The sequence below is a fragment of the Dromaius novaehollandiae genome, chromosome 1, assembly GCF_036370855.1.
Source record: "Dromaius novaehollandiae isolate bDroNov1 chromosome 1, bDroNov1.hap1, whole genome shotgun sequence".
Classification (NCBI taxonomy): domain Eukaryota; kingdom Metazoa; phylum Chordata; class Aves; order Casuariiformes; family Dromaiidae; genus Dromaius; species Dromaius novaehollandiae.
The window spans coordinates 68,749,409-68,772,849 of NC_088098.1; the positions used below are offsets into that span (position 1 = coordinate 68,749,409).

Here is a 23,441-nt window from a genome sequence, read left to right on the forward strand (position 1 = left end):
TGAAAAAGACTTACCTTGAAGTAGTTGCATGGTTCTAGAAGCTTATCTTGATTTGTTGACTTATGTTAGTCAAGGTTGTTGTACAAAATAGAGGTGCCTAAGACTGGTCATTTCAAAATTATTTCACTTTTGGAGATCCTGAGTTGTGTCTTAGCTTATTTATCCATTTTGATTTAATGCATCTGAATTCAACGTTTTGCCAATATATGCAGAAGTAGCATTTCAGAATGGCATTTTATTTATGGTTGAACATTATTGACCTACAAGTTTCAGATTGGAACTTCAAAGTTAAAGCTTCAAATTATCTGCTAAGATGTTCTAGTTGTAATAAGAATATACTGTAGAATTTCTTCTGCAGATGTGCACGCAGCCATCTTCACAGAGCAGTGAGAAAAGTAGATGGAAAATTTGTGAATGAATCAAGGACAGAAAATATAAAAAGTAAATATTATGGAAATGTTGAAGACCTAACTCTAGTACTGCAGTAGTCCACCCTCTTGATCAAGTGTTGCATAGAAAGAAAAATGACAGCTGCTTGAGTGTTTTTTTGGGGTTTTTTTTGTTTGTTTTTGTTTTTTTTGTTTTTTTGTCTTGTTGCCTCCTGAGACAAATGCAATGCTGGCTGTATAGTTTTGCCTTAAGGCAAAAATCATCTCTAACTGAGCTGGGAACTGACTACTGTAATGTATTTCTCCAGAGGCTTTGTGACCCAGAAATGTTGATGGCATTTTCAGAAAATGCTGAATACTGGTAGCTTTTCTTTTAAAACTGTGTGGATTATTAACCTTGTCAATTAGGTAAACTTGACAAAGGGCTGATGTGATTTTGTTTACTGTTTCTTAGCTTAGATTTTTACTTTTAGTTAGATAAGGGATGAAGTGTGTGAGTGTATAGATTTGCCTCTCTGCAAGAAGAAGAGAGAGCAAGGAACCTTATCTAAGAAGCCAAAGTAACAGAATAACAACATAGAGTATTTTGACTCTAGAGTGCATGAAGTTATGAACACAGATTTATACTTAGATATTTAAAAAGTGCCCAGAATGAGAGTTGTTGGGCTTATACCATATTCTCTGCATGTCAGATCTAAATGAGTTATGATAAATAGATATAATACAAGATACTATTTAATACTGATTATACAATCTGCCTCGATCATTCACAAAAAATCACTTGACAAAAGATTACAGTTTTGCATTAGAAAATAATTTTTTTTCTGAAAAACATTGTCAACATGTTCTTTCTACATGCTCATGACTTGACTTGACTATGCCTTTCTTTGCAAGGCATAACTGGCTTACTAAATATTTGTTGACAGTTGTTTGTTATTATATGCTACAATTAAAGTATCCTCATCTATAAATTCTTAAAGGTTTCAATTCAACAAATTAATGAAGTTGCTTACTCTGTGTAGACTGGTGTTTTCTATCTGGATGTTAACACCATTCTGAGGGACAATATAAACGCATAAATAAAAAAATTGAAATAGTGTACTGTGGCTATAAGTGACAAGAAGGTGATCTTTTAACTTAGACTATAAAGAGAATTCATACAACTTGATTTTTTTCCCCTCCTTTGTTAACATTTTGCCATTCTTAAACTGTTTTGCATTTCTTTCTTCCTGTCTGTAAACACTACGTGTGGTTTTATGCTTGGCAATTAGTACTTTTATGATAAATGCATATTTTGCTATAGACACCCTCATGGCTGGTTACATTAGAGGTGGTATTGAGACTGGCTGATTTGTCAAATACATTTTGATGTTACAGAATAATTCGGATCACATTAAGTAGCTTTCTTTCTCTTCTGGATAGCCTCAAATGCATTCTCTCTGTTCTGTGTAGTCTGGCATTTATAGATATAGAGCCAAACATATTAAAAGTGCATCTTCCTGTAATGGGTCATGGTATTGTTTCCTTTGAGGTAGCTTCAGAATTTTTGCAGAAGCTAAAATTATATTTACGGTGTTATCACCTGCTTTTCCAATTGCAAAGATGACATAGTGATTAACAGCCATGATAATTAAGTTTACTGTATATATGAGACACTAGGAAACTTACTGTTCATGGAATTTATGGTAAGAAGTTACTAATTACACAAGACTTGGCATTTTATTTAGTAGGCTACTAGTCAGAATGTTTCATTTACTTGACTTGAGTACTTGAAGCATACGTGGAAGTTATATTAAGCAGGAAGGGAGACACCTTACTCCAAAAATAATTTCAAGGGAATAGATTTAAAATGCACAGAAGATAAAAGATTAACACTGAATAAGGAATAAATAATGCTGTTTGTACCTCTTTAACAAACTGTACTGTTTCTTCTGCATCTGTCAAGTGTTATCTGATGGTAAATCCTGTACAAATTTGCTGTGTGAAACCAAAGGCATAGTTTTGGGGGCTGCCTCTATATATATATAAGAAGTATTGTATGTGCATTGGAGCAGAGTTCCACGCATGTTCCTAATGACAAAACAAACTAGAAAAATACCTAAATCAGCATTTAGATTATTGGAGTGGAGAACTTCAGAATTTTAGATCAACGGAAGAAAAGGTCTTTTTTGAGAGTGCGTAGAGAAGGATGGAAGGATACCTGTTGGTTTTGGAAGTTTCATGCCTTGTGTCTATTACTGATCAGGCTCTTATAATAATAAAATGTGGGTGTATTTTTCTTGGTGTATTATTGTGTATAAGCTTGTCCCTCTTTCTTACCCCCCTTCCTGCCCCCAATTTTTTTTAACTGTCTATGAAGAAAGAAAACTGGTAGTCCATGTACTAAAACAAATATTCAACCCATAACCCATACACTTTTTTTACGCGATAAGATTAAGAGTTTCAATGCATGCTTGCATCAGTGACCTGCAGCATGAACTGCTTTTTTAAGCTACCGCTTACAGCCAGACAACATTTCAGTGAGATGATTGCCTAATTGGCAGTATCCAAGTGGGAGAGAATAAGGACAGAATATAATGTACAGATGAAGGCTTAACAATAATTAGTCCCAGGAGTGTAGCAAATATTAGTTTTAAGTGGAACTTGTAGTTTGCTTTGAAATAATGGACAGATAATCTTGGTGAAAAGGAATGTAGAAGTTGTTTTAAATAAGGACAAAGCAGTTCTGACTTACTGTTTTTTTCAGGTTATATGATGATATATTTGATAATATAATGTCCTAAACTTCTGTTCTTTTTTTAGTTTCAGTGTATGATATGCAGAATTACTGTCCTTGTATAAAACTAAAAAAAAAAAATCAGAATACTTTCATTAATACACTTTACCCATGTAATTTTACTACTGTACTATATGGTGTATTAAAATTTTAGTATGAAGTATTTCTGACAGACTACAGTATGTAAACATGTGCTTAGTAGCAGTTATTTTTCAATTGAAGTACCCTTAATGTAGAATTGATAGACCTTCTTTCCACTCCAAATCAGAGTTTAGTAATCTTCTTATGGTTCATGAAACACTTAACTATACAAGTCTTTTTCTAAAAGGAAAAGGACTTTATTAGTACATGGTGCTTATAGACTACTTGTAAAACATCAGATGGATGTTAATTGCATTTTACTGAAAATTACAAATTAAAGTGTAGTGTCTGATTCAGTTGGTGCTTCTTGGCTAGATAATAATTTAACTGCTAATGATCAAAAAATGTGAAATGAGTGCCTGTATTTTTTTTTTTTTTAATCTGTGTTTTTTTCATTTGACAGTTTACCATTTTTACCGTTTGGGGATCAAAAATTTCTAGATGGGTTGTTATTTTCCATGTGTTCACAATACTGATGACTTAATCCTTTGCTTTGTGTTCCACTGCTGTATCAAGCAGTTTTGTTTCAGTGCCATTATAGATCTCTTTGTAGCATCTCAGTATTCACTGGAAATAGTTATTTGGGGTTTTTTATGATTATGAATTAGAACAGGGCAGATTGTTTTTAATACAGTTTACCTAAAAGCTCGGGATATAATTCTGCTTTTAACATGTTGGAAGTATGCAGTGTAATGTTTTTAAGTGCCTTAATGCTGTTTTCAGAAAGTCAAAGCAGTAGTATTGGGACTGTTGACTATGCTGCAAGGGTGACTTGGTTGAGAAATTTATGGAGACTTTCCTGTGTGCTTTTGTGTTTTGGTTTTTTGTTTTTTGTTTTTGTTTTTTTTTACTGAAATAGAGTTCCCACTTGTTAACAAGTTCTGTTTTTAGTTTCTTGGTACTAGGAATTCTTTTTTATGAGGTAGTTGTAATGGATGTTCCCAGAGGTATTCAGCAAAAATAATAAATTCTCAAAGTTGAAGGTTAAAAAAAGAATAGAATTCATTTGAAATAATAAAAAAAAAAGTAAGTGTAATTAGTTTGTCCAAATAGCTGTTTCATCTAGAAGAAATATGTTTTGACCAATCTTTAATGGATAGACTTTGGATTATATCCCATTTAGAGTCAGTCCTTTCTCTCAGCTAAATTAATGTTTATAACTCTTTGCCAAGATAGTCATACTGTCATAATGATAAATGACTTGCTAATGACACTTCAGACTTTTATGTAAGTGCTTGAAAGTGTTCGAATGCTTTCAATGTGTTCAACACTAAGGATCTTTTCTTTTTCTAGCAAGACCACATGACTTCTTTGATGCACAAACACTGGATGCTATAAGACATCGAGCCATCTGCTTTAACCTCTCAGCACATATAGAAAGTTTAGGAAAAGGCCACAGTGTTGTATTTCATAGTACTGTAAGTATTACATTATGCATTCTGTTTGTTACCTATGTGTCTGAAAAATCTAATACTTCAAGTAGATTCCTATTTTCCTCTTATTGGCATAGACGTTTAATCAGGAAAAAGTAACAGTAATAGTGGGTCATTTTGCATTGTTGATTTCCCTTTTTCTAGTAAATTAACTTTTTTAAAATAGTGTTAGTAGTTGTTCTGTCTCACAAATTGAACAGCTTTCAACATTTTCTATCTAATACACTTGAAGTATCTGACAGCAAGTGTATGATACAGAAAAATTTACAGTTGTATCTTCTAAATAACAGTGCAGTTCATTTGGCATTGCTGTAGTCTTGAGTCAATAGTGAGTCACACTGCTAATTTATCACAAGGAATACTTTGAGAGTAATAGAATAATTGAATATTTTAAGAAGTTGATTTGAAATTCATGTTTATTCTTTCAGTTTAAAGGATGGAATCCTGAATAAATGCATTGTTGCCTATCTTTTTTTATACTACCAGAATATTAGCAAATTGTTGGAAGGAGACAAGTACCAGGTGGGGAACCGGTCATTGGTTCTGTTTCCATATCCAGTTTTGTTAATTTTAGTTCAGATTTTCTACAAAGTATCTATGGATAGGACTGGCATTAAGTATTCATTTCAAAATGTTCAGAACAGGAGAAAAAGTGACAGTATTGAACGAGGTGTAGGAATCAGAATTTCAGAAAGGATTATACCTCAGATTTTCTTCCTAGTTTGGGAGATACGGGCATAAATGAGGTAGAGATTTAAGGGATAGGACAAAATGAGAGGGAATGATTTGTAAATTGCCAGCTTGCTTTATTCTGAAAGTTTATCCAGGCAGACTCCTCAGCTGTGGAAGCCCACTTCTGTCTGTTGGGATAGTTCATAGGAAGATGAAAGTAGAGTGAGAAATGAGCTGTAAAACTGTTAGAAATTAACTTGGAGGAAGCAGTGCAAACCCTTTTAGCTTATTCATGCATGTGTCACTAAGAGATAGCAGGGGGCTGATTAGATCTGAAGACATGAAATTGCTTAAACCACAGTTGCAGGAGAGCTTTTAGTGGCAAGCTGTTCTAAGGTTCAAGCCCCACACTGCAATTTCCTACCATATTAGTGTGATGTCAATTGTGCACGGGGTTGTGATGGGCATCAGATTTATTGATGAGACTCAGCCTAAAATATCCTTCCAAAAAACCCAGACTTCTCTGATTTCCAATTCTTGGGTTCCAAAAAACCCAGAATTCTCTGAAGCAGTTTTGTGGATCTACACTATTATTCTGAGCTAATGGTCACCTCAAATACAAATAAGTTTTGCATAGCTTATCAGCATAAAGTAGGACATTGAATGCTAACTGGTTAAATAGTGTGATGCAGTTTGTGTGGTCTACTTTTAGATGAACAACAACAAGATGTATAGTTATCACACACATTAATTTGAAAAATGAAAAATCTACAGATAAAAGTGCCTGGTTCCTGAAGACTGAGGCAAGTGATGTAAAGTTTGGGAGTTTTTTTAGTACAGCATAAGAATAATGTCAGCACAATATATTATTTCACATCATGGATTTCCTACTGAAAAATTACCAACGTGGAGAATTTCTAAGCAGTTGCTGTATGTGCCCTTTCACCTCTTATGAAACAGGCACTCTTTTCATATATAGTATGTTTTAAACACATCCTTTTTTAATAGATACAGAAAGTTGTACAATTCGATCATCAATAAAGCTTTATGCAAACATGTTTTTGCCATCTACAGTTAACTTTTGGCTTCATTATGATTTTTTTCTGCAATATTTTTATTGTAATCAAGTCTTTTGAATGTGATTTCTGTTGTAAAATTTTCCAGCTACTTAGTTGACATATTGGCTAGATTAACTGACTTTGCCTTTCTATGTGATCTTTTAAAACCTATGCTCAGGCTTCCTTGTTTTCATCATTAACCTTGGTACTTTGATTCTCTATATTAAATTGTATGGAGAATATCAAGCTTTTCCATTTACTATAAAGAGTAGATATTATGCTGTTTAAAAATGCAGCTCATGTGTTACCTCGTCTTTTTTTTTTTTTTTTCTGTTCAAGCTTTTTGAAAGGGATAGAACTACCTCTCTCTGAAATATTTGAAGACTGAACTATTCTTCAGTATTTTAGGGTTTTTTGTTTGCTTGTTTTTACAAATTTCAGATTACTAATTCTGTGTGTTTTGAAATCTTAAACCTTTGAAACTCAGTAAGTAAATAGTCAGAAGCATACCAGTCTTTTAGAGTGAAATTTTTTCATTTTCCAGAAGAGGTCATCAGAATTCCACTTCTGATGTCTAAGACAACTTTCAGATGCATGTTTTTTGCACATACAGAAATTCACATTTTCCAGGAACAGTGCATATAATGTATAGAATATAGTGAGACTTTTTTCAAATAAAGTCATCCTGTGCAGACATCAACTGGTTAAAGTATTTTTTAAATGTAAAACTTAAATGGGCTTAAAATTATAATTCTGTAAAGAACTGTTAGATTGCCAGAACATCATTGTTGCAGGCATGCCAGATTTCTTCCACTTCAGCTATACTTTAGCAAACTTGGCCATAAAATTGTCAGAATGATCGGTCATCTTTTCAGTTGACCGTTTCTGTCTGTGTTCATCATAGCTGTGTTACTGTTTCCTAGGAAAGCTAGAGTCAGCAATATTTTCATGGCACTAATTGTGCTGAAAGAGTTGGATACTTTTTATACCTTTTATAAAATCTTCTTTAAACTCAAAGATTTTGAAATACATGTGGGAAGCGTCAATGGCAACTATAGAGGCAGATTTCTGTTGTCCCTCCTAAAGAAAAGCTAACATGCTACTTTAATCTTCAACATAAACATTCTTTTTGGTCTTTCATAGCCTTCATATATTAAATATGATTAGCTCTTTTGTTATGAAAAATTAGATTCTTGATTTTTCTACTGTTAAAAAGTTACTTTCTCCTTCTGTTAAGCTGCTTCCTTTCTTTATCACTGCTGTTAAAATCTGCAAAGAACAGAGGGGGGTGTGTGTGTGTATGAAAGCTGGTTCAAGCATTGATTTAGCACTAATTGCTTGATGCTGTTAATAGAGTTATAGAAAAAGAGAATGGTACTTGCAGTCATATAATTCAGGCAGTATTTGAATTTCCCTAAATTTTATAGCCTGAATCTCTTTTATGCATCAACGTTTATTTAGTCTTTACAGATATCTGTCTTTTCAGTCTGGTAATGGCAAGACAGAACAGTCTTTGAGTTTTGTGCTATATGTTCCTGAAAATGAAAAATTATTATGTCTGAGTTGTTAGTGGGTCCAGACTTTTTTCTGTAGGAGAATGCAGATGATATTGGGGTGGTTCTGTCAAAAACCTGTGAGGTTCTGGAATTATCGTGTGTTATACTGTAAATCCCAGGAGTAACTATCGTATTGATCATGTCATGGAAGGGCAGTAACCACAGCTCCAGCTCATACTTAGGTGTAATATATAAATGTAACTTGTATATTCTGTATGTTTTCCTATCTCATATATTGTTTAAGTTTTAGATATGATGAAGAGCAGTGTGTGGAGAATACCAGCTTCCCTCTAACTGAGCTGTAACCCTCCAAGTACACAAGTACAACGTTTTAAAATGTCATCTATGAACTTTTCTACATATGATAGCCATGATGCTTGCATTATATGAGAGAGCGCATGCATTACATGAGAGAGCATATGTGTCTCCTTAAAACCTGAAGATTACCTTTAGAGTGAACTGTTCCGTGCGGGAAAATGTATTTATTTTTGAATAGGAGAGCCAGTAAGATCTGAGCATTATTTGGCCTGTAAAGTGAGTTCAGGCTTATCTTCATCTGCTTCCAGAACTCAGGTGCTCCAATCTACAGCAAAGAAACTGAGTCTACAGAGAGAGATGATGGGTCCTGGGCAACTTAAAGTTGGAAGCATTTGGTGGAGTGCTTTCTAAATCTTTCTTTAAAAGATGGTCACAGCTTTCATCTGTGCTCCAGACCTAGCAAGAGGGTGTATCCTCTTATGAGTATGCCTTGCAACTTACAAAGAAAGTAGTAGTGATATTTCAAGTGCCTAAAGTTAAGGACCTTGTAATGTTCTTTGCTAGCTAGACAAATTTTAACAGACTTTTCTATCAAAGATTACTGGGGGGTGGGAGATTTTTACTGAAGTTTAGCTGCAGTATTCTATCATGACATCCTGTTGCAGTTCTTGCAAGCAGCTTTCCTTTGATTATCTTGAATAGCCTGATCTAAGCAGATTTTGTCACCTTGCCTTTCAGCCCTGTTTCCAGATGATTTATGAATATATATTAAATGACAGATCCTAAAGCTGGTCCAAATTATAATGGGAACATCCTTCCTTTACGAGAGCTGCCCCTTCTTATACTTTGCTTTCTGCTTCTTTAACCTCATTAGGTCACTAGATGACTTTTTCCATATCTTGTGACAACTTGGTTTAAAAGCTTTTGTTGAGGGGCTTCAAAATTTTTAGAAAAATTCAGTATCTCAAACACCTCCTCCAGTCCTGATCCTCTGATCCACATCTTGACATCTTCAGAGATCGCAAATATATCAGGCCTGAATAGTTTTCTAAATGTATTGATAGTCTGACTATTAAATCTATGGACACTTCTGTTTGTTTCTTTTTTGTTGGAGATCTAAGATTGTTGTGTAGGCGTAGATGATTAAGAGACTGGAGCATCTTTCATATGAGGAAAGGCTGAGAGAGCTAGGCCTGTTCAGCCTGGAGAAGAGAAGACCGGGGCGAGAGGGAGGAATCTTATCAATGTGTATCTGAAGGGAGAGTGTACAGAGAATGGGGACAGACTCTGCTCGGTGGCACCCAGCGATCGAACGAGAGGCAACAGGCACAAACTGAAACACAGGAAGTTCCGTCTGAACATGAGGAAAAACTTCTTTACTGTGAGGGTGACAGAGTACTGGAACAGGTTGCCCAGAGAGGTTGTGGAGCCTCTTTCCTTGGAGATATTCAAAAGCTGGCTGGACACATTCCTGGGCAATGTGCTCTGGGTGACCCTGCTTGAACAGGGAGGTTGGACTAGATGATCTCCAGAGGTCCCTTCCAACCTCAACCATTCTGTGATTTTGTGTGTAATAATAATGCTTTGGACAAAGATAGCATTTGAATCAGAGAACCTGAGAAGTTCCAAGAGTTTCCAAAAAAACGGTTCAGTTTTCTTTGTATTTGATCTTGGCTTACTTTTTCAGACATACTGACTTACTGTCTTATTTGTGAATCTATTGAAATGTCGTGATTGGAATTTAGTTTACCATGATATTCAGTTGTGGAACATTGCTTTGATAGATGCAGATCATGGACTTCAGTATTCTATTCTGTATACTAGATTTTAATTTAGTCCTTTTTATAAAGATCACTTGCCATCCAACAGCATTTCTAAGCTTTAAAAGCTTAAAAGAAGTGGCTTTTCCCTGTTTTCCTGGTCTATCTTTTGAATGTCAGCATTAGGGAAAATATTTGTATCTGAATGAATGGAACACATTTAAATAATTTTAAATTATTCTATTTTGTGTACATGTTTGTAATTATACTTTATATCTGTGCTGAAGGTGGGAGTCTAATTTCAGGGTTGTGCACTGAAGAACTTTATTCTCTATGAGAGTAACTTGCACCCTGTTCTTCTGTGAACTAGACTGAGAAACTGTTAAGAAAGGAGTTCTCATTTCTTGTTTGGAACTTCACTGGGGGAATACATACATTCTGTGTAAATATTATGAACTTTGTACAGATCTTCTGACACTTGACATGCCATTCAATATTAGCGGGTGTACTCTCTGCAGTTTTAATTAAGGGGTCCATTATGTACATATTAGTCAATCTTCATGAGCCTCTGGGTTCTTCCGAGTAGCCTTTGCCTCATTCAGTGCTTTGTTGTAAGATGTTGACAGGGAACAAATAATGGTTACTTAGGAAGTTATACGTGTGATGTTTCCAAATGTCAAAGCATTTGTGAGACAAGATCATCTTCTCGTGTAATACTGGAATTAAATTATAAATTGCATCAGTCTGACATTTTCTACAGATGCCTTGTGAAACAACATGAATGTATTTGTAGAGGGCATTTGTGAACCTTATTTAAGAATGTATGCACTTCAGAGTTTTTGGAGTAACTGCTTATAAAAGTTTGATCTATTTTGAAAAAAAAAGACTACATACTGAATGTGTGCAAATTTTTTCAGGGACCATTTAGTAAACAAATATTAAAGGAAAATTTAAATGAAAACATTAAACCCTGCCAAGAATGTTTTGAATAGGGTTGCTTATATTCTGCCTATGTATGGAATTAATACAATTTTCAAAGAGTAGAGCAGTTTGCATTTTCTGGGCTTCCAGCTGAGCAGGAAGAACAAGGGTTATTTGAGGAAAAAAATCTGCAGATTTGGTTTTAATTACAATTTCTATAATTATTATCAGGTAATAGCTAAAAGAAAAGAAGATTCTGGAAAAATAAAACTCTTGCTTCATTGGACACCAGAGGACATGTGAGTATATTGCTAGCGATATGATATAGCATTTAAATGTGGAAGAATTTACAGTAGGGTAAATGTGCTGTCTATCACTAAATTATGTGATGCCTTTCTTTTAATATTTAAAATAAATTTTATGCTTTACTGTTTTTTTTAAGTGGTTTAGAAGTTTAAAAAATAATAGGCAATCCTTTTCTTCTTTCAATTGATTTTACTTTGGCTGCCCAGTCTGTAAACTCTGTTGCTACCTGTTCAGGTAAATGTTAAGCTGTATTTTGTTGCTGTGGATATTAATAGCAAGATATTCTAGTTATTGAACGGGGTATTCAGGTTGATTTCACTGGCCATATAATATAAGGAAATTATCATGAAGGCACTTTTTTCTTTTTTTTTTCCCCCTCCCCACTGATTCATCATGATTCTGAAATATTTTTAGTCACTGAAATATAATCAGCAGTATTATAATCAAACTACAAGAAACCTGACGTAGGTGCCACAATTTAACAGTAAAATTCCCACAGCTAGTGCTCTAACGTGTTTGTATCATACTGCTGCTGCTTTGGATTCTCCCACAGAAGTTTGGAATTTTCTTCCAACATGTTTGGTTGCTTTTTCTCTTGTCTTATCAAAGTCCTGCCCTATTCCAAATGAGTAGCTTCATATGTAATGCAAGATGAAGGTATTGCCCTCAGGTTGGCTTGGAACATATGCAGTAGTAAGTGTCAAATAGTTTAAAAATAATTCATCTACTTCTCTGAGTATAGCTGAGATCTTGTTTCTCTCTCACTCCTGAATAAGAAAAGAATTTATATGCAAATATTAAGATCTTAATTACATGGAAAAGTAGAATAAATTTTTGGTTTCCACTTTGTTCTAACATTATTAGGAGAGCCAGTAGGAGAGTAGTTTAAAAGTGTTGTGTGATCCATGTTTTCCACAAATTTTAAGGGAATTAACTACTTTTTCTTCTAAAGGTAAGTAGAATTGTAATAGAGTTTCATTCTTGGGTCTATGCTCCTGCATACAGCTGAAGTTGTTGGGATATCAAGCTCAGACACTAAGATAAATAGCTGCATAATTAGGCAGGACATGTAAGTTTAGGGTTTCTTTCTTTAACCTGGCTTTTACTAGAAAGCGATCTCTCGTTTGGTAGAATTCATTAGATAAGTGTATCTAAGTTTCAGGAAAGATACTGGATTTTTCTGCACAGAAAATAATTGTACAAGATAAATAGTTTGTCCATAAATACTCATAGTTTGTCCAATTACCTTTTAAAACTAGAGAACCTTTTAGATTCAGTGTTACCATTTAAGTGATTGAGTGGGAAGGTGATACAAAGCCTTAGTATAATAGAACTCAGATACCTTTTGCTTAGGTGAAGTGGTTTAAATTACTAAGTTTTGTAGTTTCCTAAATTAGTCATGTGCAGTAGTGTGAACTCAGCAGTGTGAATCTATTGCAACTTCTATCTGCAGAGGACCAAGGTTGCTGGTAAGTGATCTGCAGGAGTGTTTGGCTTTTTGGTGCAATTTTAAAGCGTCTGTAGCTGTTTACTCTCTGCAAGTTTCAATCAAACTTGGGAAGGGCTTAGTAAAATATTCTAGTAAAAGAGGCAGTTTTTTGCTGCCTTTTAGGACAGTTGAGAATACATAATTATTTTGAAATTATTCTTACTAAAATATTACAGAAAAAGACTGATAATTGCATCTTAAAAGGTTTAAGCATAAAACACTCTGGGAACATCAGAAGTAAACTGAACATTTGAAAGTACTATTTTTTCTAATATGAAGTCAACTCAGTTTTTTGCTCATGCAAATGAATACAATTTTAGCACCTCTGCATTGGAGAAGACTAGTTATTCAGTGAAGTTAGGCATCCGTGAGAGACTGTAGATGCTGATTAGACAGTTTAAAAGAATAATGTGTTTTATATTGATATTTCTTGGGTTTTTTGGTAGGGTTGGTTAGCTGTATTTCCTGTGCTGAATGATGTAGTTTTGAACTGCTGAGTTGTCAGTAGATTCCTTTTCACCTTGACCATTACAGTTAAGATCAGCAGATACATTGTATCATGGCCCATGTTATCCATCTGTCTTACACAGTGAAGGTACTCATGCTTTAGAAAAGTTGAATGCATTTATGATGATTATTTTCCATTGTGCTGAGCTGTTCATCACTCTTTCAGATGGAGTAATAGTGATTCAGCTCTTTCTACTTTGAGTCATTTTGAGAAGCTGTTAAAACTACTGCAGGTTTTCTGTAGATGAAATAATTCTTCAGGAAAAGTAGATACCAGTCCAGAGAAGAACTTACTTCGTTTGAAAGTGGGAAATAACTTTTTAAAGTTTTTTAGAGCAGATATTTATTCTCTTTGAGTTCTTTACACAAGTACTACCTTTACTGAGTTGCTGGCTTTGTATGTAAAGGATATTCTGATCTGTTGTGTGTATCTTTTTGCATCCTCAGCATCTAACTTAGCATATTCCAAATGTCTTCCAAATGTTTTTCAAAATTTTGTGCCTAATAGAATTTCTGAAAAATATTGATTTGCACATTATTAAAAAAAGTTTTTATAGATGATTTTTTTCACCTTTCATGATCCATATTAAACCTCAGTGAAATCATAGATTGCCCCCAGTTTGTTTTTTTTTCCACATTTGCATGAAAAAGGGAAATAGTATTCTTGGAGAAACTTCCTTTTCTTACCAGGATAGAAGTCCTCTTTAATTACATTTTTGGGAGGCTTAACCAAAAAATTGAATTTGAGCTGCAGCTAACTTTTATTGCTGAAGAATATTGTTTCAGTTGAATGTTTTCCCAAACTTTGTAAAATTGAGTATGGCTTTGGTCAGAAAAATACTTGTTCATTTAGACAGTTTTGAAAAATGTTAGATTCCTCAATTTGAAACTTGTTTTAAAAAATTATCATTTTAAACTACAAATTCAAACTTTTTTTTTCCTACCTAGATGAATTTTTGCCTCATAGGTCATTTAAAATATTCATTTCATGTGGACTCAAAATAACATGGGTTTTTTCCACTAGTGGAAGCAAAATGGATCATTTGTTTGCTTTGCACAGCCTTGGTCAGTGCCTGCTCTTGTAAAGAGGGAAGAAGTGGCTTTTCATAAAGGCATTCAAGACCTCTGCCCAGTGCCCCTTTTTTGTCACTAGTGTCGAGGTATTAACCTTAGCAGAACTTTAAAAACCCAATTTGATTTTGATAAAAGTGGCAACAGTGCAGTAAGGCACTCTGAAGTACACATTTTGTTTCAAAGTGCTTAAGTAGAAAATGTAGGCTGGTGTGTGTTACCACTAGCCCTCCTCCACAAGTTCCACTGCAAGTGGCACTGAAATGATGTTTCTCTTTAATGTGTAATGACAGAGTTTTATTCCGCTTCACAATGAGACATGGTACGTAACCAAAATACTTTATGGCGTTTATCTGAATTTCCTCGGAAGATAATTGAACAATTAACTTCAGCAAAGTTGGAGCATTCTGACATTAAGCACTTAAAGCTTCGAATGTACAGAGCAAGCAAATTATTCTAGCCTAATGTTCAGTGCATGCAGTATTCTAGCCTTCACTTACCTCTTCTTTGACACTTTGACAGCATCAAACAATTTTACATCCAGTATCATGAACTGTTTTCAAAAATCTGTTTTTTCCTACTACCCATTCTCACATTAAACTGTTAAAATGGAGAATGTAATGCTATTACCACTGTATTTTTGGTTTAGTACTTTCTGGAATAACTTTAATTCTGTTTAGTATCTCTTTCACACTGTGAACTTTGAAAGGCTTTGAAGTATAATGTGTAAAGATCGGCTGTCCTTTCCTCGCTCCAGTGAAGATGCTTTTTAACCAGTGAAATGTGAAGATTGCATTTAAAAACTTCATATGTATTAGTTTACCACATAATTTTATGGTAAGAAAAAGGGTTGATCTTTTTTGAATATTTTTATTTTATTTATTTATTCATAGTCTGCCTGATGTGTGGGTAAATGAAAGTGAGCGACATCAATTAAAAACTAAAGTAGTTCATTTATCAAAACTACCAAAAGATACTGCCTTGCTTCTGGACCCAAACATATACAGGTAATGTCCTAATTTTGAAACTTTCTTTATTTAAATACAGTCTTAAGCCTCACTTAACTTTTTGACGTTGGAAAATCGGGATTGTTAATGCATTATACATCAGAACAGGGAGCCTTGATCCCGTCAGCGTCCAGTAGTTAAGTTCTGAGGTCTTAAGTCATTTCAGAATTACTTAGCTTCTTGAACTGAACTCTAGTTACTGAGAAACGGGGAATGTGTGTATTTACCAAGTGTATTTTACTTTTTTGTGCTTGGTGTACAGAAATTCTAGTAAAGGAGGTACATACAGTGGAATCCTGAAAGATCACTTCTGTTAAGATCACATACTGGTTTGTATACCAATTTTTTTAAAGTCCAAATTTATCTTTACATATTTTATATTCAGCTGTAATACATGCAGTATTACTTTGAAATTTGTACTTGTATACAAGTACTGTTATTTTTTTAATACAAGACTTATTAGAGGGGGACAAAAGGGGACAGTACATGTCACATGTCTTTAAGCCGCATTCACATTTGTGTTTTTAAGATTTCAGATTGGCTTCTAATCCATCTTGTTTCTGATAATTTCCTGATTTTTTTTTCCTGCCTCTGAATTAGTGTTCTCAAGTAATTGTCAGTACCCACAGTTCTGTGTGTGTACAGTTCTTAAAGGTAATCTGAAATGCTTCATTTGTTTTAATTTTTTGGAGGTCTGAAGATGTTAACAGAATGTAATTACAGGTTTATTTTAAAATGCTTGAAAAAGGGGAAAAAAAGTTTTTCTGTTATGACTGTAGTTCAGTGTTCTTATATTTCTTTCTTAACATCTGATGATCTGATGACCTAGTGTCATAGAACACTAATTTGAGGTCTTGATATGTAATGAGCCTTTCAGTTCACCTTTAATATTCAGTGTATTTCACTAATTAAATTAATGAAAACTTGTTTGAAAATATGAAAATAAAGCATTATGCTAAATGTGCTGTCTTTATAAATGTAAGTATTTAAAATACTTACTTTAGTATGAATTATTGATGTGAACAGTAATTCATAAAAATGTTACAAAAAATTGGATTGTGTATTTTTAAAAGTGTTTAAACACAGTGGCTGATTTATAACCTAATTTAGGTTTTATTTGTCTTTATATCGATTGCCTTTGCAGAACTCGATAGATTGGTTTTATTTGAAAATGATAAAATAATCTTTTTAAATAAAAATGTAATGATTTGGGGGATGAAATCCTTGGGAAAAAATGAGCAAACCTTTCTTCCTCTCCAAATAAAATTAAGGTGCCTTCACATAATTTGTTGTTTTAGATTTTTAGCAGTATAGATCAGTATGTGATTAAAAAGAGTTTTGGGGTCAGTTGTAGATGAGATCAAAGAAATAACGATGAAGACCAAAATTTTGCATAGGGAAAAAGTAGCTAAGGGAATTCAGACAAAACTCTCGATGTTATGATAAAATGATGACTCCAGTTTGAAGTTTAAAATAATTATTGTCTGTAGTGTATGCTACTTTGGGATCATCTAAGATGGCTTTCAGTTTTAATCAAATTAAATGAAAGTAGATTGTGTATAATCATGATTTCATAATACACTTTAGCTGACTCACACTTTTGTTTCAGGGTCTTTATGTAAAACTGTACTATCTTCTTTTACAGAACAATGCCCCAGAAGAGACTGAAGAGGTAAAAAACAAGCAAGTGGGGACACCTGCAGTCTTAGTCACTGACAATGGATTTAGAAATAAAGTTGCACATTAGTCAAATCCCATCCTTTTTTTTTTTTTCCTAGATAAATATTTATGCTTAGTGTAAACATTCTGTGAATGAAGTTGATGCTTCCGTGGAATATATTAATATATTACTGTATATCCACATTTTCATGGAATGGTACAGTGGGAGACTGAGCAAACACTCTTCTGGCAACTTAGTGGAACAACTAAAAGGCTTTGCATGCTTGCTTCTTTAAGCTGCTTTTTTCTTTAGTGAATACAATAGTTTATATTTGATGAAAAGAAAAAGTAACCATCACCATTTACTCTCAATTCCCACAAGAACTGTTAACAAGCTATTAGGTTTCTCGTCAATGTTAACGAACTGTAACTCATGCCAGACAGTAAAACAGCTGCCAAGGGATTATCTTGTTGCCCTTTCAGTATGGTGGATAGTAATCATTTGTCATTTGTAACCTCGTGTCTTTTTGCAGATCTCTAAGATATGTTGAATGATAATGTTTAAACAAATGTTGATGGAATGCTTGTCTTTTCCAATCAACTATGAATACATATAGTACGGTTTAAAGATGTTAAGAGTGTTGCAGTATGTCTGACCCCTTTTTCCGGAGTAGTATAGAATGTTAATGAGATCTACTTTTATGTGATCCGTATCAATGGACGGGTTTTGAAAAACCCCTACTTAAGCAGTTAGTGTTATTGGTGTTTTGTTTTACTTTTCTGACCCTTTAGGATCCCCATTCACTTGTAAAGTATACTTTTTTATTTGGCCTAATGTTTTCTAGATGTAAAGAAAATCGTATTTTTTAAAAAAAAAATCTAGAAATTCAATCCTTTATGCACCAAAGTTGGCTTTGAAAGGAAAGTAAAATCACTTTCTTGCTTAATAAGCAAGAAGCCATGGATTTTTTTAACTGACAAATAGAGATGTGTCTAACCTGTTAGTCTTTGTATGGAGACAAAAATGTTGCATATAGATAATAGGACATTGCTTGTAAATATTTCAGCAGATTTGTAATATATTTTTATATCATGAAATGTACTGTAGATGTTTTTCTAGAGCATGAAAGTTAAAATGTATATATTATGGTAGAAATAATATTGAAGGATATTGTAATTCACTAGTGCTGCCAGAAGAATTGTTTAAAAAAGCACCTTCCTTAACAATAAAAAAACCCTTCTTTTACATACCTAAGGGACTATATACTACTGTTAATATCTGTTGTAAGAACAAAAATGCATTGAACATCCTTCCCAGAAATCTTAGAGGGATGAGTAGTACCCATAATTAATTCATGGCGCTCCTTTCTAATAGTGAACATGAAATTAGTTTTTTCCTTGATCTTGGAAGGAACTAATATGTAAAATTTGTATGGATATATGCAGTCAAACTGCAGAATTAGTCCTCCTTATTGGGGAGGAATTTACTACAGTGAATCTAATAACCAGCAGTTTTTACACTAAATTTTTTATTAAATAGGATAAAACTTAGAAGTAACCCTTTGGTTGCAGAAGTGAGCATATCCTAATATAATACAAATGCATTCTGCATTGGTACTGACACGAGAGCTTTGCTTAGCTCCAGTGGGTTAAAATGTTACTTATATACATGAAAAAATCTTATCAAACAAAATGAAGTGCAGATTAAAAGCACCACTAATATAAGATGTTCTGGAATGGTTGTTTAATAAGGGTATTATTCATAAAATATGTAGTGATGTGACTTTATTTTTGAAAAAAATGCAGTGTTTTTTGTTTTGTTTTGTTTTTTGCTTGAGCACTTCACCTACTGCTTTTTCTGTACCTATAAAGTAATCTGCAATCTTTGTTTCTTTTTTGAATTTGTTATAAAATTGCCAAATAGATGTTTCAGATATAGTTTGTATTTGTATTTTTTTAATTTTATTGCTTCATGAGTTTCTTGTAAGTCATTTATAATTGACAGATGATTGTAGACCTTGCCTGAGTATTTTTTCTAATAAAACAAAGCAAACAACCTCATATTAGCTTCAAAATTGTAAGATTTCAATGAAGTTTTCAAAAGTAAATATAAAAAAAGTCACTATCTCTTTATTTCCTGTGTATATAGTGAAATGCATACATTTACATAATTGGGAGTCCATGGATTCAAATCATATATTGTTCATGTAAACTGTGACTTTTTTCCCTTGGGTTTGAAAAAAAATAGTCTGATGTCTTCATGATGGAACCTCTGTCTTGGAAGGAAAAATCAAATGAAAATCAAAACATATAGGAACAGATGGATACATTAGGATTAAATTAAATTTTTCCTAGCAGTCAAAAGGTAAGTGAATACTTTGTGTTTTTTTAAACTTGGAGGAAGTTATCCAAGTGGATTAATAAAACCATTTATGCTTAAAAGTTATTTGTATTCTAGGTATTAAGGAATTACTTGATGGTGTTTTATGTTTCAAGTGACAATCATTTATCGCTAAAGCTATGCTGTGATTTTTTTTTTTTTTTTTTTTTTTTTTGTGGTGAATTCCAATTTTAATGGAATACCGGACATATGGAATTGGCATTGGCTGAGAGGGACCTGGGATCCTGATGGAAAGCAAGCTGAACATGAGTCAGCAGAGCACCCTGGCAGCAATGATGGCTGCTAGCATCCTAGGCTGTAGATTGAGAGAAGAGATAGTTTCCCTTTGCTGGGCAATCCTTAGGCCACATCTAGAATATGGCATCCGGTTTTGGAGCCCCAAAGTACAAGGAAGATGCTTCTAAACTTAAGTGAATCCAGCAGAAGGCCGCCAAGGTGGTCAGGGGACTGGAGCCTGTGGTCTATGAGGAGAGGCTGAGGCAACTGGGTAAGTTCAGGCTGGAGAAGAGTCTTTTGGGGGACCTTGCAGCTTCCTTCCAGTACCTAAGAAATTTTCAAGAAGGTGGAGCCAGGCTTTTCAGGGTCACAAGCAGGAGGATGAGGGTCAGTGGACATCAACTGAAATGGGAGATTTTCTTCACCATGAGTACAATCAAGCATTGAAATAGGTTACTCCAAGAGGTGGTGACATCTCTGGCTTTGGAGGTTTTCAAGTCCCAGGCAAAGCCTTGAGCAAGCTGATCTGAATTCAGTGTTGTTTGTGTTGCCCTGAGCAGGAGGTTGGACTAGAAGCCCTTCTGAGGTCCCTTCTGACCTGAATTATTCTGTGCTTCTGAACTAAATAGAGTTTCTCTCCTAGCCTATACTCTTAGCCAGACAGTTCAGACTATTTTAGCAAGCTGTTCATAGTGATGATAGCTGCAGTTGTTTGAATGCTGACCAGCTGTGGCAGTAACTTGGGCCTGGGGGCTTTAGTCTGCATTTGTTTTGGCATACAATATACTTGAATTCCACTGGCTGAGACCGAGCCTGGAAAGCTGATCTGAACTTCTGTACTTGAACTTTTGTACACTATGATGTACTGCTTAGCTGAGCTTGCTTTCCATTGGTAATAGAAGGATGATTGGTAAGGCAGCGCTGCTGACGGTTGAATCAGGAAGCATGCAGCAAATGAAAGATGAGAGTTAATACTTTATGTTGGGAATAGAAGCTTTGAGAACTTCTGTGTATAACACGTTTACACTTTCTGAACTTGTCCCTGTGGCTTTTTGGCTTGCACTCTGGGTTTGAGGACCTATGTTTGAATTTGCAGCAATAGGAAAAGAAATTATTTCAGGTGAACTATGTCTTTAGTTCCTCCATCATGCCATTTTGTCTTATCCTAATATTTGCTGAACATATGTGTTGTAATTTACTGATGTTTAGTCTCTTTTCAAGGTAGACATTGATGCTCTGAGAATGTGGAAAATGCTCTGAGAATGTGCCTGGAAAAGGGCATGGAATGCTTACTCCTTAACCCTTGGATGACAACAAGGAGTTTCAGAAACTTCAAATGTTTGTGGATGTCTCTGTCTTTTGAGACACCTTTAAAGAGCAAGTACTGAATCCACCTCTTTGAAAGTTACAGTCTACCCACGTATCTGTACCCCAAATCACTAGTCCTTTTGGAGTAAGTTGCCCTGACTTTTACTATTTTCTGAAGCTGAATAACAGGATTTTTCATGAGTGACTTTTGAGCAATGAGGGACATCTCTGCCTTTGCTGAAGTGTAGGGAAATTCTTTTCTGGGACCACTTGCTGTCCTTTGGGCGTAGCATACAGCTGACTGATACTGGATATTGTTCCATCTAATAAACTTCAAAGGATGGAGCAGAAATACATCAGTTATTTTCTAGTATGTATGTTGCATATAAGTAGTTTCTCTCAACTTGCTGGGACTTTCACATTTTGGCCCACTTGCATTATATATGACAGTTTGGATATTTTCTTGTTTTTTGTATACCATTAAGTAATGATATCAATAGATTCTGATTTAAGTTCCAATTTAAATCTGCACTAGCTTCATATGGAAATAAATAGGGTAGTTATGTTTAAATGAAAGATAAGAATTTAAGTGGCTGATTTTTATTCCTTGACAGTTTTTCAGGGCAAAATGTGAATCTGTTACTGTAGAAAACCAGTCTTAATTTAATACTTAAGTCTGAAGTTGATGATATATCCTCCCTTAATGCTTTCTTTGCCTGGCCATTTTACCATTACCTGTGAACCTAATCATAAGTATTTGTTTTCTCACTTTAACTTATGACAAGTATGGCAGGAAAAAAATCTCATCAGGGAAGTCTGCTTTTAAAAAAGAGGATAGCCGAATCATGGTTTCTTTCAGACGTTTTCTATGAGTTAAGTAAACGTTCTGTGAATGGCTCCTATACGCAACTGACTTTGAAAGTAAAATAAACAGTTTGATCCCTACAACAAAATATATTAAACAAAATATTCCAGCAAAAGAAGACTATCTTAATATCACATGGATTTTCTTAGTCAAGTAAGGATCTAAGGACTTAAGTCTTTAATTATCCTGGTATTTACTCATTGCAAGCAAAAAGTGCTCTTTGGTAAATTATGTTGCATCAAATTATAATGAAAATTTCTCAAGTATGTGTTTGGAAAAAACCTGCACTGTCTGTTTTGTTGGAGCAATATGATGGGAAAAGTTTATTTAAAAATCAAGAATATCCACTTATTTGTGTGTTTTCAATAAAACCTTTTTTTCTAAAACATTCTGATTGCTTTCAAGCAGACAGAATAAGCTGAAGTAAGGCTAACAGAACAAATAGTCATATATAATCATTAGAAAACTACAGCTGCATTAATGACAAGTCAGTGTTCATAAATATAAATACTAGAGCTGAATCTCCCAAAGTATGCTAATGAGAAGAATGCTTACAGTGCTGAAGCGTTTTATTATTTAATTTTCATTATAGTATTTTTTCCTCACAGATCATGAACTAAAATCTGACCAACAATAAACCCCATACTCCATGAGGATTGGGATTTTTTCCACCATTTATTCTGTTACATTTCCTTGAACATAGTTGACAAAATAGAGATAATAAATGGCTTAGTTATGCTGGCAAATCTCAAGATATCTCCTGGAGGGGAAAAAAGAGACTTATGTTTTGTGTTTAAAACAGAACTTGGGTTCCAGGAAACAGGGGCCATGGGTTTTGTCTTTCCAGGTAAGAGTGTAAACCAGCGTTGCAACCTGTATCTTGGGCTGTTTGGTTGGAAGAGGCAACACTGACGATTTGCTTTTCTGCTTCTATACATCAAGTGTCCTCGCAGTGAAAAGTTTTCCTCAGCCTCTGTGTCCAGCTGTCTTATGTTTTTTACTGCCACAATAATCTACAGAGCATATATTACTTTGGGCTCTGACCTAATTTTATCAAACTTCCTATGTAATCTAAGGAATGGCTGCTTTATTTTTTTTTAATTTTTTTTTCCATTTTAACAAAATGTATCTCTGTTTACCTCTTAAGCAAGTTGGTTACATTTCAAGGATTACAAAGCATTTTATTTTCTGTCCAGTCTTTTTTGTGCACTAAGCTGCCTGGCCTGCAGTACTTTCCATGCTTATGTATTTATACTATTGTAGTCCAAGCAGAGAGGAGGACCAAAGTAAAGTTCCAAATGTACCTGTAATTCTTGCCTGCCCTCATTTTTGAAAACTTTCTGGTAACCTCATCTTAAAGTATTTTTATCTGTAATTTGTTAAGGATTTTAAAATATCATACACTAATTCTGTTGTATAGCATTTTATCATAACCTGCAAGAGTGATAGCAGGATTGGAAGGTATAATAATATCATTGTGCTGAGCTGTACTGTTGGAGCTAAGAGAGTAACTGAGACCAGTCATGGATGTTACCTTTGATGCAGACCTAGAAGCAAGAGGGGAGGCGTGAGACACTACTTGGGTTTCATGTCTGTTGATGAATGATGAGACTTAGGAATACTGGGCTTGGTTCTAGGCTGGATAGAA

The 23,441-nt window shown here is 34.3% G+C and overlaps 1 protein-coding gene across 2 annotated transcripts in view; it reads left to right on the forward strand.

Annotated features, from left to right (window-relative positions):
• AEBP2 (AE binding protein 2) overlaps positions 1-19,064 on the forward strand; it is a 52,430-nt gene extending 33,366 nt beyond the window's left edge. Inside the window, exons 5-9 of one of the 2 annotated variants that reach the window (XM_064515747.1) lie at positions 4,600-4,724; positions 11,196-11,263; positions 15,231-15,344; positions 15,607-15,673; positions 16,990-19,064. In XM_064515747.1, the coding sequence (XP_064371817.1) occupies positions 4,600-4,724; positions 11,196-11,263; positions 15,231-15,344; positions 15,607-15,661 (362 nt within the window). In that variant the 3' untranslated portion in view covers positions 15,662-15,673; positions 16,990-19,064. The remainder of the gene's footprint in view (positions 1-4,599; positions 4,725-11,195; positions 11,264-15,230; positions 15,345-15,606; positions 15,674-16,989) is intronic. The other variant, XM_064515750.1, reaches the window with a different exon arrangement.
• The last annotated feature ends 4,377 nt before the right edge of the window (positions 19,065-23,441 follow it).